At 41.8% G+C, this 19,460-nt stretch overlaps 1 protein-coding gene across 2 annotated transcripts in view; it reads right to left on the reverse strand.

The window, feature by feature from the left end:
* Positions 1-10,117: 10,117 nt before the first annotated feature.
* PON2 (paraoxonase 2) overlaps positions 10,118-19,460 on the reverse strand; it is a 28,266-nt gene continuing 18,923 nt past the window's right edge. For both annotated transcript variants that reach the window (XM_004767848.3, XM_004767847.2), the window contains 6 exons: positions 17,266-17,431; positions 16,598-16,724; positions 14,881-15,081; positions 12,245-12,326; positions 11,375-11,503; positions 10,118-10,749 (listed from right to left, as the gene is read on the reverse strand). In XM_004767848.3, coding sequence (XP_004767905.1) covers positions 10,591-10,749; positions 11,375-11,503; positions 12,245-12,326; positions 14,881-15,081; positions 16,598-16,724; positions 17,266-17,431 — 864 coding nt within the window. In that variant the 3' untranslated portion in view covers positions 10,118-10,590. The remainder of the gene's footprint in view (positions 10,750-11,374; positions 11,504-12,244; positions 12,327-14,880; positions 15,082-16,597; positions 16,725-17,265; positions 17,432-19,460) is intronic.

The following is a 19,460-nucleotide window of genomic DNA, read 5'->3' on the forward strand; positions in this document are numbered from 1 at the left end:
CGCCCCCTGGATGGCGCCCGCCCGGCCCGCCCCTCGGGAGCCGGTGCGCTGCCCGCAGAGGTCCAGGTCGCCCGCCAGGCCCCGCCCCCCGCCCAGAGTTCAAGGCCATTTCCACGCACGGGGTCCAAGGAACCCTTTACTCGCGGGACTCCTGTTCAAGGCTCCCCGTACGGAGAGAGCGAGCCCGCGGGACCGCAGCTGTGGCAAGAACACACCTATCCGTCGGTGGGAGGATAGAGGAAGTTTGTTGCTAAAAGCTGCGAAATTCAACCTCAGCTCCTCGAATGAACAGAATGAACAGAACGGGAAACCCAAGGGTCAGGAGAGGGCGGGGAGCTGAGTTCAGAGCCGAAAACTTCGCGATTCTCCAAGGCCAGACGAAAGAGGAGCCGCAACATTGATCCCGAGAGAGTGGGCGGGGCGATGTTGAAAGATAACCGCAGCCACGAGCTTTAACTCACGCTTCAAGATTTGGGGCGCGGGGCCTTATTTCCTGGACTTTCTGCCCTGTCTCAGAATGCTGACTATGGTGGGTGCCCAGTTCCGTTTGTTGACTGGGTGGATTTGCGAATGTCCGTGGCCGTCCCCATCATTGATGGGATAAAGAAGATCAGGGGGAGTGAAGGAAAAGAAGTGGCTAGGTAACAAGAAGATGAGCGAAGTGGGAAGTTAACCTTTCAAAAGGCTCCTTGACTCTTCTTTCTTCTGGGTCTTCAGTTCCTACCAGCAAAGAGTGAATTTTCCCCTCTCATCGTGAGGATTAAGTTGGAAGGAAAAGGGCTGGCTGGAGGTGGGGGAGACTTTAGGAGTTAGGACACAGCAACATAGCATCTTAAGCGTGATGTTTTTATTTACCAAAAGAAAGAAAGAATGGTTCTTTTGAGTTCAACTGAGTAAATACTGTTTAGGGAAAAGAATTTGCCAGACCTGGAGATATTATGACAAGAAAAATTGGTCTCTGACTTATGGGACGCATGATTACAGTATGAATACATAATTAGGGCATGAATAACAATGCCTACCACCTATACAGCACCTACCATGTGCCTTGCATTGTGCTTAGTACTTTGCCTAGGTTAACTCTCTTCTAATTCTCAGAACCACCTCTGAGGCAGTTAACATTATCCCAGTTTTATAGGTGAGAAGAACTGAGGCACAGAGTGGCTGTGTAACTTCCCCTAGGTCACACAGGTGGTGAGTGGCAGGTCAGGGCATGGGCTCCAGAGCCTGTACCCTTCACCATGCTGCTTCTATGAGGGCTGGGCAAGAAGGAAAGCTGTACTCAAGGAGGGCTGTAACATCTAGAGTTGTACTGATAATTATTTTTAAGATGACTAATTTTAAGAATTCAAACAGAGGATGAATTGAATGCTGTTTTCATAAGGCTTCCAGAGAAGAGAGATGAAGAAGGGAACCTTGCCAAAGGTGAAGGGTCCATACGTGTGGTACAGGCTTGCACGCAGGGCCTGGGGCTCAAGCTGCCTGGGTTTAGATCCAGCAAGCCTTAGGTATCCAGCTAACTTGTTTATGCTTCAGATTCCTCTTTTGTAGAAGAATATCTGCCTCATAGGTGACTTAAAATCAAATGTCATGATGAGTGCAAAGTGCCTAACACTACACGTTGTGAGGAGTCAATAAGCATTGACCATCAATTAAATCTGAGCCTTCACGTGAGAGCGTTGGCTCGGATCCTGGTCCCATTGATCGCTGGGTCTTCCAGTGCTGGGCACAGAACTGTGTACTTAATAGATGCTCTATAAAAGTGATTAGATGGATGAGTGCAAGATGTTGGACTTGGCGTAAGGAAAAATTGGGAACAAAGACACTGAGTGCATGATATAATAGTAATAATACGTATTATTGCATGTATTTCTCATATGCCATCCTCGCTTCATGACTAAGGAAAGTGAGGCCTAGAGATTGAGTAATAACTTGTTTACATAACTAAGAAGTGTCAGGTACCCCATTTGGACTCAGGTCAAGAGACTCTAGAGTCCACGTTCCTTATCAGTGTGTTCCCTGCCTCATAGCAGGAAGGCAAGGACAAGGGAAGAGGCAGATTCTTGGGTAATGTATTGCAGGTGTTGTGTCATCTATAATCTGGTTTAACCTTCTTCACTTTAGGCAGAGGTAAGGATGTGTATGCGGGTGTGTGTGCACATGTATGTACATAATTTTAAACCTTAGAGGTGATTAGTTATCATTTGAAAACCATAATCAGTAATTCAAATCCCCAACCCTGGTAGTTAGCATTAAAAGATTCCCAACTTTGGAGTATCAAGCGTCACCATTTAAATCTGCACCTGGAGAGTTCACTCATTAGCTCAAGATAGTAGAGATAATTATTCATGGGGAAGCCACTTAGTAAGATATATTATATAAGCAGCTCCTGCTCCGTGTAGAGTAAGAATGAGAACAAGGTTCTCACACCAGTAGAGTGGGTTTTGGCTGTCTTAGTCCATTTGGGTAGCTGTAACAAAAAAGCATGAGGTAAATGGCCTATAAACAACAGACTTTTATTTCTCATAGTTCTGAAGTCCAAGATCAAGGTGCCAGCAGATTCACTGTCAGGTAAGAGCCCACCTCCCAGACACACCTTTGCTGTGTCCTAACCTGGAAGAGGGGGCAAGAGAGTTCTAGGGGGTCTTTCTGGAAGGGCGCCAGTTCCATTCATGAAGGCTGTACCCTCATAACCTAATCACCTCTCAAAGCCCCCACTTCCTAATACCATCTCCTTTGGGGGGAGACACAAAAGACCATAGCGGTGACTCTAGAACACTCTTGTGTGCTGTGTCCACACTATTGACAAGGAAGATTCTGCTTTTTGATCTGAGGTGAACTAAATCCTCCTTTCAAAACTTTGTCTCAGACCAAGGCTTTTCGTCACATGTCTGTTGAAATGGCTTGTTGAAATACAGAGGACAGAGCTAGATCTTCATTGAGTTTCCAGAACAATGGATCCTAGGATGATTTTCACATCTCCTTGGAAATAGACATTTGTGCGTGACAGCTTTGGGTTTAGCCTTGTGTTCACTGGACCCTCTACATAGCAGTGAGTGGGATTGACTGCATAACCAGAAGTAGGATTTAATCAGGCAGAATGAGTGTTGGTGAGGCCCAGAGAAAGGCAGCCTGGTTTCTGCACAGTCCTGGGGAATTAGAACCAGAATGAAGTAAGTCCGGTAAGGACAGAGCAGGAGTTCCCAAACCATGCGATAAGAATCACTTGGAAGGGTTGTTAAAACGCAGACTGCTAAACTTTAGCTCCAGAGTTTGTGATTTGTTAGATTTGGGGTAGGTCTTGAGAATTTGCCTTTCTAACAAGTTTGCATGTAATGTTGTTGGTACTGGTCCAGGGACCACACTTTGAGGACCACTGGGATAGAGCATAAAAGACTATGAGGAAGATGGCGAGAATTGAATCCAGAGAGGTTGGTAGGGCCTTGTAGGCCAAGTGAAGAAAGTCAAATTATATCCTAGGGGTTCATGGGAAACCACAGGAGTGATATGACCCAGCAGATGCTTTAGAAACATCACTCTGCGGTAAGAACGGATTAAGGAGCGGGTAGGGAGCTTGCCTCTCCTGGAGATGGGTAGAATGGTTGGTGGCCTTGGGGAACTAATTGGAGAAGCAATGGGGATTAATTAGTTCCTAACGTCCTTAGAACTGAATGGCTTTGAGAAATATTTGGGAAGGGCACTGATAGTATCGGCGACTGGTTGGATGTGGACAGAGGAACAGTATAGAACAGGGACAAATCAAGGAAGGTACTCAGGTGTGGAGAATCTGGTGGAGAGGGTTACCTATCCATGGATCTGGGAACCAGAGGGCAAGGAACAATAGATAGAAAAGCAGGGGGTTCATTGAAAGCTCTGATTTCCATTAGGATATTTTTGGAAAAATCTTCATGTTTTCTTCAAAGTGGAACAACAAAAGTCACATTTATCATGATCATCACTTTCAGGCTCTGAACTGAGTCCACAGAGTAAATTTGTTATTGGCTTATTGTTAAAATAAATTTGTTTATTGTTACATTAGCTCTTTCTGGAGAAAAATCTGAGTAATGTCTCCTACAGCTCAATACTGCAAGGGACAGGATAGCTTCCATGGTTTTGGAGCTTGAAAACTGTGTACTGCTTTCTGCTCTAATGAGAAACATCATTTTCTTATGCTTCCAAACCCTATCAAGAATTGCATAACTGATGATTTACAGTTAGGAAAAAAAAAAAAAAAGACAAGGAAGTTCACAGAAAAAATAACCACAAATCTCTTTGAATATCTGAAAGTGTGCTTAAACTCGGCTGTACTAACAAAAGGAAAGCTAAAACACAGTGGGATATCATGTTTGCAAACAAGTGAAAATTGGACAACAAAACCTGTTGGTGAGGCCTTTGGGGCATTCTTACACATTGCAAAATGTTACAACTCCTGTAGTGTTATGACGTCTCTGTCAAACATTCAAGTGAAATTACCTTGGACCCAGATTGAACCCCTTTTGATTCACTTCCAGGAATTTATCCCATAGATACACCTGCACATATACAAAACAAAGTACGCACACAACTACGTACTGCAGCACTGTTTGTAACAGCGAGTAATTGGACTGGTTAAATAAACTAGGGCATCCTAGGCAGGTATAAAATAGGATTAGTGAAGATCTCTTTGTAATGATACAAAAACATGTCCAAACATTATCCTTAGGTAAAGGGAATGTGTGGAACTCTATGTAGTCTGCTACCTTCTGTGACATAACGGGAGGAAAGAAGAATATATATTCGTATCAGCTTGCTTTTATATACAAATATTGGAAAGAGGGGTGCCTGGCTGGCACAGTTGGTGGAGTGTGCAACTCTTGATCTCAGGTTGTGAGTTGCCCACATGGGGTGTAGAGATCAGTTAACAATAAAATCTTTAAAAAAGTAGAGAAGATATACACAAGAAACTAACAAACTAGTTTCCTGTAAATAGGGCAAATGGAACAGGAGGAGACTTACTATATAACAGGAGGAGACCTTATTATATCAGTTTGATCTTTGGAACATGTAAGAAGACATGCCTATGAAAACAATGACTCACATGGCGGATGAAAGTGCATAAATTCACACACACAATGTGGAGATGCTGCTGCTCTTGCTTCACACGTCAGTGGGAACACTCGTTTCAAAGAACAACAGACCACATGTAACTCTTATGCTGTGGCAAGATACCAGATGTGATCACATCCCCTCACTAAACCCTATGTTCTGGAACAGTGTGGGATGGGGCTGTGGGAGACGGAGGCGAGGGAAGGAACATTCCTCATTGTTCACATTTAGTCATATCGGATGAGCACCGACAACTGCTTACTTGGCACTGAAGAGCCATTGCCAACAAGATACCCTCACCTTTAAGGAGCTTCCGTTTGGGGTGGGAGGGAGATATAGTTTTAGGAGGGAAAGGACGGGGGACAGAAAAGAAGGAGACGAGGGAGGGAAAGAAAGAGTAAACAAATTGTCTGCAGTGCTTTATGGAGTGATCAGTCAGTTGTGGCCACAAGAGAAGACAGAGAGGCTCTAGAAGAAACAACGCCAGGATATGCAACATCCAGGTGGCTAGGGAGAAGAGTGGTGCCAGAAGAAGTCGGAGAGGGAAGCAGGGCCCAGATCACACAACACTTTGCAGGTCTTCTCAAACAGATGGGATGAGCACAAAGGTTTCAAGCGGGACACGATCTGGTCTGAGTACTTTGCTACCGAGTAGGAAGTGGCTTAGAGAGGGCACATCCTGGGAGAGAGGAGCCCACTAGGAGAACAATTCCGGGTCAGAGGTAACGGAGGGCTCAGCCACAGAGCTGCTGGTGGAGATGGCAGAGAATGGATTTGAAACATCACTTGGAGCTAGAATGAGGTAGAGCCTCTTAGGGCGAAGGACAAGGACAGAGTCAAGATGAAGGCAAAGTTCAAGCGGGCAAGGTTAATTTCGGCTCAGGTGGTAGGTCAACCACTGGAATGAATGAGAGGAGATGAAGGAGGATGAGCACCTGATTCTGGACCCTACGGAACCACTACACTTCTATTCTGAACGAGGTGCGGGAACCAACAAAGGAGGCTGTTAAAAAAGAAACAACAGACCCTAAATTGAGTCATTTGTGCTAAGCACACATGACCAGAGACCTCATACCTAACCTAACTGCCTCTCCCAGGAACGTAATCTCAATCAGTCAGTCTGGAATTAACTAGTCAGCACGAGCAAGGTCATCGGCCTGGTAGACAACTGCCTTCCCCCAGAGAAAGGTGACCTTGCCTGAAAAATAGTCTCTTTGCTAGGAAAACTTTCTGGTTAACTGCCTAACTGCCTTCTGCCTATCAAAGTCTTTCATTTCGTACAGCTCATGGGATCTGCTTTCTGTTTGCTAGATGGGATGCTGCCCACTTCATGATTCACTGAATAAAGCCAGTTAAGATCTTTAAAATGTACTTAGTTGAATTTTGATTTTTTAGCAAGGCAAAAAAAAAAAATGATTAGATCCTTTACATTCTTACAGAACGAGTCTTATCCTGACTTTAGAGATAAAAGTGAAAACAGAAATCTATGACAAAGAATAAACAGTATCTCTGCGATCTGTCAGCAAACGATTTCCAGAAAAAAAGAGAGACAATGCAGAAAAGGGCAAGTGGGAAAACAGAGCAGAGAATGTTTTTAACAGAGTGCAGCCTACCAATATGAGCACTAGAAATGATAGGAAAATCACCACCGTGCAACTCCGATATAATAATCATCCAGGCAAGAATCATTAATGGATGCTTCAACCGAACAGAGGAAATGTTTTAGGGACCAGAATATGGTGGGAAAAGATAACGAGGTGATCTGGTGGTCCCCACCGGAATCAGTTATTCATATCCAGCATCACAACCAGTGGGACGACCTGTCCATATATTCCGATACACTGCAATGTGAACAACACATTACTTGTTAAATATTCTTGTCGCAATTGCTTAAATGAATCTAATCGAGCCTTGAGTAATTTTACAGGAAACGTCACAGGACATACAAGTGATATTGACTGAATGAAGCTAAGGACGCCAGGGAGAAACAGTCAAATAAATTCAGAATGCAGGGCATTCCAGAGGATCTTGCCCGCACTGAAAACTAGTATCATGAAGGAACAAACAAGTGACAGAGCAACGGTTCCGGATTAAAAGGCAGCGAAGAGACGCAACAAACAAATTGAGAACCTTGACTGGATCCCAGATTGGGGCTGGGGTTGGGAGGGAAAGCAACTATTAAACGCATCTGGATTGTGTACGGATAAGCAACTATTAAAGGAGATTTGAATTTGGATCAGACACCAGGTGGCATGACAAACGTATCACTAATGCTCTTAGGTGTGTGTCCGGATTACACAGTGGTTATGGAGGAGAATGGCCTCGCGTTGACAGGATGCGAGCTAAAAGAAGCAGAGGTGAGGGTTTATCGTATCTCCAACCGGCTTTCAAACAAATTTGGAAAGATAAAGCAAATGTGGCAAAAAGGTGATTTGTGAACAAACATGAAGGACATACATTAGGTCACCGAACTACTCTTTGGACTTTTCTCTGCTTGTCGAAAGTTGTGTGTGGCAGGGGGAAAGTAGGTTTCTCCAAATTATTCCCTGATCACATTTCTTTGTTGAGTTCCTTCTAATCACTCCATCTATCTCTCTATCTATCACCTAGCTAGCTGGCTAGCTATTTTCTCATTTGCTGAATCTCCCACTAGAATACAGGCATTATGTCTAGTTCACGGTTGTATCATAATGCCTAGCTCAAGGCTGGCCAGAGAAAAGTCCTTCAGTGTCCTTAAACATTTTTTTAAGTGAACTGGAAGTTATTTTCCTTGCAATAATAAAAATTAGATGAGGCTCCCCGCCGCTGCCCTTCTCTGCCTTCTGCTTTATGGAATAAAAATCCTGAAAACCAGGATCAGAAAACTAAGAGAGCTGTTGGGGTTCTCTCGACCCTGCTCCTGACACACTCAGGAATCCATTTGTGAAAAGGCAAGTGAATAATGAAAATTATGAGTAATCTAAGAGAAGTGGCTACTTCTCTTAGGTGGTAGGGTAGTCGGTGCTGTTTTAAGTCTTCACTGTTTTGCCAGGGAGACACTCACCAGCCTGGTTAAGTCTGAATCCAGGACAGAATTCCAAGTGAGCAGATCGAAATTAGTTTAGAAAAAGGATCAGCCTCAGAGTAGTTATCATTAATAATTAATCCATATGCAAAATGAGAAAAAAATATTGTATTACAGCTTATATTTAATTTTCCTTATTCCATGTATTAGGAACTCATGTTCTCATTTAGCTGTTGTAAAAGAGCTGAGGTTTTGTGAAGAACCAAAAGTGCATTCAGATAAACCTACCATCACTGAACAGGAAGTCAGTTTAAAAAGCAAGAAAACAATCTGAGGGTTTTGAAGGGGCAAGGGGTGGAGGGGGGTGGGAGGTTGGGGGAACCAGGTGGTGGGTATTAGAGAGGGCACGGATTACATGGAGCACTGGGTGTGGTGCAAAAACAATGAATGCTGTTACGCTGAAAAAAAAAATTAATTAATTAATTAAAAAAAAATTCTTAGAAAAAAACAAAAGAAAACACTCACACCCCTGTGGGACCTGTATCCACCTAGTGGTGACATATCCCAATTGCAGTTTTAGTCCTTGAGTGACTTGACTTTCTAATAAACAACAAACTGTAAAACCCAATATTTGATCAAAATAAGATCATAATATATAAATGTAATCCTTATGCTTAGAAAAAACAAAATCCCTGACCCAGTGAGGCCAAAAGTATTTTAAAAATTATTTTTGTATTTCTAAGATAACTAATACTGAGCTCATTAAAATTATACTTACTTTTGTTCAAATAAAATTTCTAATAAATGCAATAGAAAACAAATTTACTTTATACCTACTGTATTCTGCTACTTTTCATGAATGTAGGTCTTTAGATAGTCACTATTATCATCCAATATCTAATACACTTCTTGGATTTGGATCTCTGGTGACTAACATTTAATCTTGCTTTATTCATCTGTGACATATTTTTTCCTATGGACAAGGAAAACAGCAAAAAACAGTAATTATTTTAGCATGAAAGAGCTCCAACAGACATTAGTCAGAATCTATTTTAAAATGTAAATAAAACCACAGGTCAAGTAGACCGTGGCCAAGGTGAAGAACCATTCTGCAGTTTACATTTAAAAATCATTAAAGGATTCATCGGAAGAAGGAACTCAAATTGATATCTAAGAAAACAGAAGAAACTCTACAACAGGTAAACTAGTAAATAAGGAGACCTCATAAACTCCACGGCGGTGACTTCATGGGGGTGAACTTTTAGCCCATGGCATCAGAACTAGGTGGGGAGCGCCACTAGGTGTGTGACCTTGAACATCTATGAAGTGTTAACAGTTTGTACTATCAATACCTACTCCCTCAGGATTGTAATTAGGACTCCATGAGATAATGAATGTGCCATTTTTCATGCATTCACTGGCAAATTTAAGGAACTGGCAAATATTGTCCTGATAATGATGCCGAAAATGGAAAAAAAAAGTATAAGAAGCAAAATGCCTTGGTAAGTTACAACGGAGAGAAACACACGCAAGCCTTTCCTCAGGGCTTAAGATGATTTTACAGGACATTTAATGAGTGGAAAGAACTCTCCTATGGGAGGCAGACACCTTTCGCCATGATCCCAGCATTGCTAGGACTAACCCTACTGGATAGCTGACTTCATTTCTCCCGATGAAGTTCATGGTTGTGTTCAATGGGGAGGTGGCACGAACCACCAGGTCCAACTTTTTATCTCCTCTTGGTAGGCAAGGTGGACTGCCATTAAGGAAGAGAGCTGAGGGGAACACTCCGTACTCACTGAGAACTGGAGTTGCTATATTTAGCAACTATATTTGCTATATTTGCTATATTTAGTTGCTATATTTGCTCCGTTTTATTCAAATAAAGAGCCCATTTACATTCAGCATTCAGTGAAAGAAATTTAGGTTCCCATGCCTGCCTATCCCAAGGAGAACCCCATGAGGAAGGGGCCTGCTTTCCCATTCCCCTCCTGAAGGCATGCCTTGAGAATGAAGCGACAGGCCAAATTTGGATTTTTAGTTAGCCTTTAATAGAACTCCAACGCATTAACAGTAAACAAAGATGTAAGTAAAAAACATCCACATGTTACCTATCAGTAGTTCTGAACACTCACAGTGGTCACACTGCTGGAGCTGAGGTCACTCACATTTTCAGGAAATGCAGTCTACCCTGTTTCAGTGGAATGCACGCTCTGGCAGTTGGAAGGCAGAGATGAGGTTCCTTTTGTTCAGTGAATCCGCTTTACTGGAGGCAGCTGTCTTCTCTCTCCTTCACGCCACATATTTTAAAAACTGTCCCTTTGCCTTTTATGTTAAAAGTGCTATCAGAACTGAAGGGGCTTTTCCTTACTGAAATAGAATTAACTACACAGGTCCTACATTCCTGGGCCCATTTTGCCGGTTAAATTCCCACACAATTAGCAATTCGTAGAAAAGTAAGTGTTAAAAGAAGTTAGCACACTTGCATCCGGAAGTACAATTCAGAGTTCACAATACAGGGCTCTGTGATAGAGAGTGCCTATGAGCAGCTTCCTGTCATACACTGAGGCTACAGAACTTCCCTGGAGAACAGATCCATTGTTGGCATAAACTGTAGTCACAGTCGGCTTCTCAGACAGAATATTCTGGATGCGGAGAACCTATTCAGGGGATACAAAAGATTAACACTGAACCACCATACACCCATGTCACCCAATCACCAATAATCCCTGTCTTCCACAGCGACGCAATGATTCAGAGGATGTGCTGTTGAAAACAGCAGTTACCAATCTTTTTAATGTTTAAATGAAAGTACTTTTTTAAGCCTACAAAGAAAGTACTTTTTTCAACCATCTAGCTACTACTGCATGCCAACCCAGGATTTCGGGTTATTATAGTAATTGAGCATTAATGGAAATACTTCCACACTATGCTAGCATGAACAGAAGTCATGTCATGTAGGGAGCTGACAATAAGCCAGGTATTTAAAAACATTGCCAGTCTACCACACAAGGAGGGCACATGTCTTTATAGAAAATGCCTTTTGACTAGTTTGCACGGTAATTTAATACATCAAAAGATTATTTTTCTAAAAGTATTTGAATGAGTGAAATTCTGCCAATTATTGGCTTAAAGCACTTACAAAATCACTGCATAAGTTTATCGCATTGTTGGTTTAAAATGACTAAACAAACCATCCCTGTGACAGTTTACTATGTTATTAGTTCAAAAGGACTTAAACAATTAAAGTAGAAAAATGAAGACTTAAAAAAAAAAAAGAAAAACCTCTGATGATGGAGGATTGTTCGGGTCATAAATGAAGAGCTTCTGGCCATTAGGATGACAGCCTACCAAGATGTCCCCCGAGGAAGGATCGATAGACAAATTGTCCACCAGTGTATCCAACTTGAGTACCTTCCAAATGAAAAAATGTCAATATCTAAATGACTTGAGAAACTTGATTAAATAATTTAGGACTAAGCATTCTTGCCTCTCAACACATGGGAAAATTACACACAGCTCCCGGCTTCCACCCTTTTAACACCAATATGGCGTAAATTAAATTTAATAAACTGGGTTAGGGCCACTTTTCATCTTCCCTGAAATTAAGAGAGTTAGGGTGATGATCAATGTCTCTTAAAAATGAACTCCTTTTCCTTTAAAAGATGCACAATGATCAGTTAGCTCAAGGAACTCATTTGAAGCAAAATAGGAAATTCTTAATCAATCTAAAATATGTGTTGTCAAGCAGGAAGAAAATAATAATGGTGTGGAACCCAATTTCTACCTTCATTTATTATTGAAAGAGCTGACAATGTGCATAAATCTTCATTTCAGAATTCATCTATTAGTCTTTTCAATTGTGAAAATTCTTATTGGAATTCATTGGGTACCATCAGTACGTCATGGAATGGGCTCTAAATCTGATGCAAATATCACTCCCAACCCTCTGCTGTATGTCATCAGTCAGTCCTCATGAAGGCTGGGGACAGGAGGCTTAGCCTGTTGTAGAGAGGTGATATTTAAAAACGCAGAATAGCAACCCTGGCATTACATTCTGTTCTAAGGGAAGTACTGTGGTGATACAGTGTAATTACAAAATTACCAAGTTTAATACGTTAAGGTCTACTTGATATAAGGAAATAAGTATTTTACCTTCAACTGAGTTAAATTCATATTAGGGTGTCTTTCCAAAACATGAATTTCGTGAGCCAGGATATCAGCAACATAGATGTACCTTCACAGAAAGGACACGCTGGTTAGAGCACCACGCCAATATAAAACTTCATTAATACCATATGGAAGAATAAGTTTTAATAACCTGCCAAGAAGTTAATCAATGATGGGTCCTCAAGGAATGCTTGATAAAGGTCAATTTTTATTTAAAAAGCAAGCTTTCAAAATCAATTCATTGTTGCTACAAACAATCACAGAATTGTTAAATGATTTCTCAAGAGGTTTGTAAAGGGAAAAGTAATATAGAACATTATTTTGAACATAAAGTCTGTGATATTTGCCACCGAAATGTCTGACTTCCAAAAAAAAGTTTACACATTCCACGATACAGTTTGGTATTTCTATGTATCATGTTCACACAGAAATACAAAGTAGCGAACAGAACACACTTTATTATTTATTAATAATCATTCATTCTTAGTAAAATATTTATTACCATGTTGAGAATTTTCAGAGTAAGAGATAAGAATCTATTGAGAACAATCTGCCTACCTCTAAGCAGGGTGAATTAACGGACTACTTTACGGTAATTTTACTCATTGAATTGACCGTTCCATGGCAACAGTTCTATTGAGCGATTATCATGTGTGAAGCCATGAGCTCAGTATTGTGATGGACATAAAGAAGAAGCAGCCTTCTCCTACAGAGTTTCTAGTGCGTTGGGATGATCAGACTGGTTTGTACACATGAAACAAATAATACAGCATGATTGGTTACACGAGAAAGAGTTCAGGCCTAGAGACCGAAGAAATACCTAACTCCTGAGAACACAGAAGGCTTCACAAAGGAAGGGCATCTGCGGCGGCTATGGAAGGAGACTGCACTTGGGGAAATGAGGACAAAGCACCTTCTAGGCAGAAAAAAAACCTTGTGAGCAAAGGCACAGGGGCAAGAATGAGAGAGGCATATTTGCAAAATAATGACTTCTTTGTCTAAAGCAGGGAAAGTATGAAAAGGGTCAAAAAGGGAGGTTGAAGCTCCCCGATTAAAGCAAGTCCAACCCTTTAGCTTGCCCTGATTTGATAAGCAATTGGGTCCCACTGAATTTGCAGAATAACAAAGTGGCATAATAACAACCGGCCAGTTCCATTCAACAGGTCCTGAGCATTTGCTTTTGCACCAGGCAGGGCTCAGCAGGAGGAGTCCAAGAAGAAGCTGGCCAGGCCCCCTCTTTCAGAGAGCCTTAAGGGCTCATGGAATACAGAAAGACAGAACTGGCAACAAGGCAAAAAATGTCAGCAGACTGAAAACAAGTTGGCTACTACGGGCTACTACTCTAGCCAGAGAGGGTGAGAACCTAAAGCGGGCAGGCATCAGTGGGAAAGGAAAGTGGGGGGGTGGCGAGGACAGCTTGCTCCTGGGTGGCCAGGGAGAGCAAAAGAGGAGTTAGAGCTGAATCCTCTCTCATTATTCTTGTCTGCAGCTCAGGTGCTGGAAAGTTTGAGTCTCATAATTGAAAGATGAGAGTTGGGGGAGAAAAACAGATTTGGCAGGAGAGTTACAGACAATTTAAATGATTCTACATTCGTCTTCTATAATCAACAAGAAAGAAGAAATTGTGTCATGAAAAAAGACAGTGAGTTGTCAAGGAATGCCAAATTTATTTCACGTTATGTTTGCAGGAGTTTAAATTGTTCAATGTGCTAAGGTAGTACAAAGGGAAGTTAATAAAATTTAATTTCCTTTCTATATGCTATGGTTGGACGTAGAGAAACAGTGGGATAATTTGGGAGGGGGGGCCCACTGGGCAATAGCTACTAAAGTTACCATTTAAAGGGGTAACTCTTCAAGTAAGTGGTTCTACTTTGAGGGATCTGTTCTATAGAAACAGTTGTACAAACGTGCAGACACGGCTCAGAGCATCACTGTCAACCCGTGCCCAGGCGGCATTACCACCCAGGTCTGTCTTATCCTCCCGAAACCTGAATATGGATTATGCTGCAATGCTCCCTTCAGGAGCTATTCCTTAAAAATATCTGGAGAAGCTTCAGTGGTAAATGAGAAATACATTTTTTATATTAAAATATATATATATATATGTGTGTGTGTGTGTATATATATATATATATATATATATATATATGAAAACCAACCTATGCATCCATTATCAGAGAATTGTTTAAATTACTTTAAGATCATCCCTATCATAGAATAATATGCAGCCAATGAAACAAAGATATCTTTATTTAAAAGGAAACACCTATCTCACCCTTTAATAGGTATATGTAAATAACCCGGTTCATAAAAATTCACATTTACAAAATTAAATTCTACAATGATATTTAGATATTATATGTAAATATATATATGTACTTAGTATATATTAAATATTACATATAAATATTATATATATTTAATACAAATATATCAATGTATATATTTTATATATATGTGTGTGTATGTGTGTGTATATATATATACACACACATATATATTTGTCATAGACAAAAAAATATCAAGGAAGCTTTTTACATTGGAAAAAACCAGTGAAGTGAGGAATCTGACCCAGCACCACTACTAAGGAGAAGAGAAGATAATCTTATGAGGAGTCATACTTTTTATCGGGTGAAATATTGATCCCATTTGCTGCATCAAATCCTTCTGCTACCACTTTAACTTCATTTGGACTGTAGTAAACAACATTTGCCCAGTGTAAGTTCAAGTATGTTTCCAAATACTTTAAGAAAGGATCAGAGAAATAGTGGTCATTGGTGGCATAGAAATGTGCTGGTCCCACAGCTATGATATCATTCACACTGAAAGAGAAAAAATAATCTGTGAGAGAAAAGCAGCAACCAGTTGGTCTCCATATTAAAGATTAAGTCTCTGGAAGGACGGCATAAACAATCTGTGCTTTAAATTTTTGGTACGAGGTTTCCCAGGAAAAGCTCAGCTAAAAGTCACACGGCTATGGTCAGAGGTAATCTACTATAATATCGTTTTTCAGAGCACAATTTTGCAAGGTAACAGGTAATCCGAAGACAGGTCATTTAGGAATTACGGCAGGACTCTTATAAAAGACAAAAAAGAACTTCGTGCCAACAGGCTATGTTTTTTGACAGCCAAAAGTGTCGGGTTTAACAACAACATGAAAGGGTAGGACTATCTAGAGTACAGAGCTTGCTAGAGCCGCGCTGGCTGCGGAGCGGGTCGGGCCGTCAATAACATTTACCTAGCCTTCATTTACTCAGTTGCCAGATTTTCCTGAGTTCCTCTGCTTGGTTATTAGTCAAACTAAGGTTGACTGTTCAATTTCTACCAGACTCACAAAGACGACATGCCAAGAATGAACGGGCCCTCCACAGACACGTGCAGAGAGATGGATGATGAAATTGCCATAGTGCAATGATTCAGACGAGAGATTTATATGCTAAAAACAATTACATTTTTAAAACCAGTTAGGCAAGGGCGTTATTAAATTTAAATTCCAATTACCCTATGCAACACTTTCTGAAAGAGCTGCTTTCTTCTTTGGTTAGTGAAAAACAGAGCTACGGGGAAGGTGGGTCCCCTCTTTCTGAAAGAGACCATGATGCAGAGGCTGCCTGGACAGTACTTATGCTCCTATTTATCGTGAAGTGCATTTTTTGGGAAGAACAATTGGAAGTTACATGCGGAAGCCCTAGATAGGGATGGAGAAATTAAAAATATTCATCAAAGTTCAAACTTAAAAGAAGGAGTAAGCTAATGCAAGCGGAGCCAGGGAGATACACATGAGTCTCCTTTAGCCACATTATCAACCGGTGGTATGTTCTGGAAGGAAAGAGTGACCAGCTTCCAGTCTGAATCCCTCCAATTCTGTGTGGCCATTAGCCCCCAGCTACCATGACCCCGATGGAAGCACTCTGTAGTAGTCCCACACAAAGCACACTGCCATCATTTAAAGCAGGCTACTCTTCCTTGGCAGGACAAAGTATTATGGTTAGGGTGATGAGTCATCTGAGATGGAAGGTGACAGCAGGAAAAACAGGGAGGCTTGTCTCCTGTTCCCTAGATGGACCTGAGGAGCAACGCCTCTGTAATCCAGTGTTTTATCATTTCTCAGGGGAGTCCTCAGAGAACACTGGTTATTATGAGTGACATTGACTTTCCCTGCTCTACAAGGAAACCACACACACACACACACACACACACACACACACACGTGCGTGTGTTTTTACATATGTGTCTACATACACATATTTTAGCTCTTATCAAAGCTGAGAGGACCATCACGGGAAATACATGGAAATGCCAGAGACAGACTGGAGAATGAACAAAAGGGCTGAGTACCTTGGAAGAAGTTCGTGTTTGATTGTTTTCAGATGCAAAAGGGAATTTTCTTCTTCTTCAAATTTAAAAATTTCCACTGTATTCTTGAATTCTGGGTGGTTGACAACGAAGAGATAAACTGTGTCGTCTAAAGAATTGAAAGAACAGAGTTAATTTACAAGACAGAACCACAGGACCTCTGGGCAGACACTGACATTTAAATACCACAGGCGGGGAAAGGTTGAATGTATAAGCTGTTAGGCGACCTAACAGATCATTCTTCTTCCCCGTCTTTCTCATCACTGTCTGGCTGGTGTTATTTCTGATCATCGGTCCCCTGACCTTTAAGAAAGAGTGTTTTCCACTCCATATATACAGAATTCATGAATAATCTGTTTATAGTTTAATTCAAAACCATAGCTCTTTTTTAATGCAATAATCATAGGTATATGAAAAAAGGTTATGAAATGTAAACATTCTCCCAGGTATTACCTGCTAGAAATTCCAAATGTGGCCTAAGTTGCTGCTAGCTGGAGTGGCAAGTGACCAACTTACTTGTATGAAGAATACAGTAATAATTCATGAGTTAATTGTTCTTCTATTTCTACAGATATGATCCAAATCTATTTTCCACAGTCATTTGCAAACCATGAGAAGCTTCTCCATGTGAGGAGCTCATCAGCCCTTACCGTTATCTATGAAGGTGCTGATACCATGTGGATTGAACGAAGCCAAATTGAACCCACGGCTGATTCTCAGTTCCAGGGCCCTCGGGTTTTCTTTTTTTAGATCCATCATTAGTATCCCTCCAGGCTTATCTGGGGAAAAGCTGTGGAGTCCTGGACATTTCAAACCCTTTTCAAAACAGAGGAAAAAGTTAAATATAGAGGCTTCCAGGTGTTTATGGGCTAAAATGGGCTGTATAAATAAATGACAGACTTTGGTTAAAGGAGGCGGCATTACAGCTACAAACAGCAAGAAAGCAGAGAGAAGAGGATAGAAAAAAAATAGGAATCGGGGGCTGGAGAGCTGCGAGATGAACGGGAACTGATTCTTCTGAGTAGAAGCACAAGCTTAGGGGTGTGGTTTCTTAAGGGGATAACCAGAAGGTTGGTGGACGGGGTGATACCAAGCAGAGTTGGGGGGTGGGAAGAAGTGAAAGTTTACACGTAGGCTGTTGACCCTCAAGCTCTTGGCCTGCCCTTCGCTCGTCCAGAAGCTCAAAGTCTTGGTGAACGGTATTAAGTTAAGACTTCCCTCCTTGCCTCACTCCCCAGATCCAATCCACCAGCAAATCCTGTGGACTTGACCTTGAAAAATATATCCCTTCATAAGGCTGTGAACCTTTCTCATCGCTTTGGCCATGACTGCCCTGACCCAAACCACGCCCCCAATGACAGCAACGGCTCACAACCAACTGTCCTTTTTTATTTTTTCTGGCCTTTCCCCATGGAAGACTGGTCTCCCACCAGCATCCAAAGTCAGATGATGTCACGCCTCTGATCAAAACTCCATCTCGCTCAGATTATGAAGTGAAAGTTCTTCGGGTTCCCTGTATGGTCTGCCCTGCTCACCCTCCTGCACCTTCCACACCCCAAACACTCCAGATCTCGGCTCTCATCTCCTACGGGCCACATGGCTTCCTAAAGCTCTTCAAATATACCAGGCACATTCTCACTTCAGCACATTTATACACACAGTTCCCTCTGCCTAGGAATGCTCCCCACTCCACCCCACCCCAAGATCTAGGTCTCCCGGATGCTTTGTATCTGTGTCAAATGGTACTTATCGCTATTTGGCACAGATGCATCCATAGACATACAGAAATGGAAGCCTGACCACACCCTCTGCCCAGCTCTTCCAAGTCTCCACTGCCCCACCTTCTTTTACTTCTTAAAGTGCTGCAAGCATCTGACACAGATCCATCCTCACCCCACTGGAACAAAAGTCAGGACTTTGTCTCCTCCGCTCACTGCTAGGTCCCAGGGCCTGGAGCTGTGCCTGGCATATAGTTTGTCCTTTCCTCACTGACTGCAAATATCACCTCTATGTACATGTACATATACAAGATCCCTCTGCATTCTGATCTGTCTGGGGACTCCGGCCTATTCCTGTACCAATACACCACTCTTTAATTACCATAGCTTTATTTCTAATTACAGCCACTCTATTTATGGCGAGTCCCCATATTCCACACCTCATCGTTTTATTGTCACAAACTAGTCTTGGATATTTTTGCTCACTGATTTTTTTTTTAAGATTTTATTTATTTATTTGAGAGAGAGAGAGAGATCACAAGCAGGTAGAAAGGCAGAGCAGAGAGTCTGATGTGGGGCTCGATCGCAGGACTCTGGGATCATGACCCGAGCCGAAGGCAGAGGCTTTAACCCAGGTGCCCCTCATTGACTTTTCTGTACAAATTTTGAGAATTAAGTTGCTGCTCTGAATGGAACATTATTACTTTTATTTTTATGACTCTTACAGCTCCTACTTGGTTCTTCCTTGTGCATGGGAAAGCTAGTGAGTTTTACATGTTTGTTTTGAATCCAACCACTTTACTGAACTCTCCCTGTGGATGAAACAGTCTACTGGTTCAATGTCTTGGATTGTCTAAAAAGCAGGTAATGGTGATGTCAGAAAACTATGGCAGTTTTGACTTTTCTCCCCACCTCATATTTCTCCTTCTTGTTTTACTGGGTTATTAAGAACTCTAGTAGAGGGGCTCCTGGGTGGCTCAGTGGGTTAATGCATCTCCCTTCGGCTCAGGTCATTATCCCAGAGTCCTGCAATCGAGCCCCGCATCGGGCTCTCTGCTCAGCAGGGAGCCTGTTTCCTCCTCTCTCTGCCTGCCTCACTGCCTACTGTGACCTCTGTCTGTCAAATA

Source organism: Mustela putorius, unplaced genomic scaffold, assembly GCF_011764305.1.
Source record: "Mustela putorius furo isolate JIRA1106 unplaced genomic scaffold, ASM1176430v1.1 tig00003845_pilon_pilon_pilon, whole genome shotgun sequence".
NCBI lineage: Eukaryota > Metazoa > Chordata > Mammalia > Carnivora > Mustelidae > Mustela > Mustela putorius.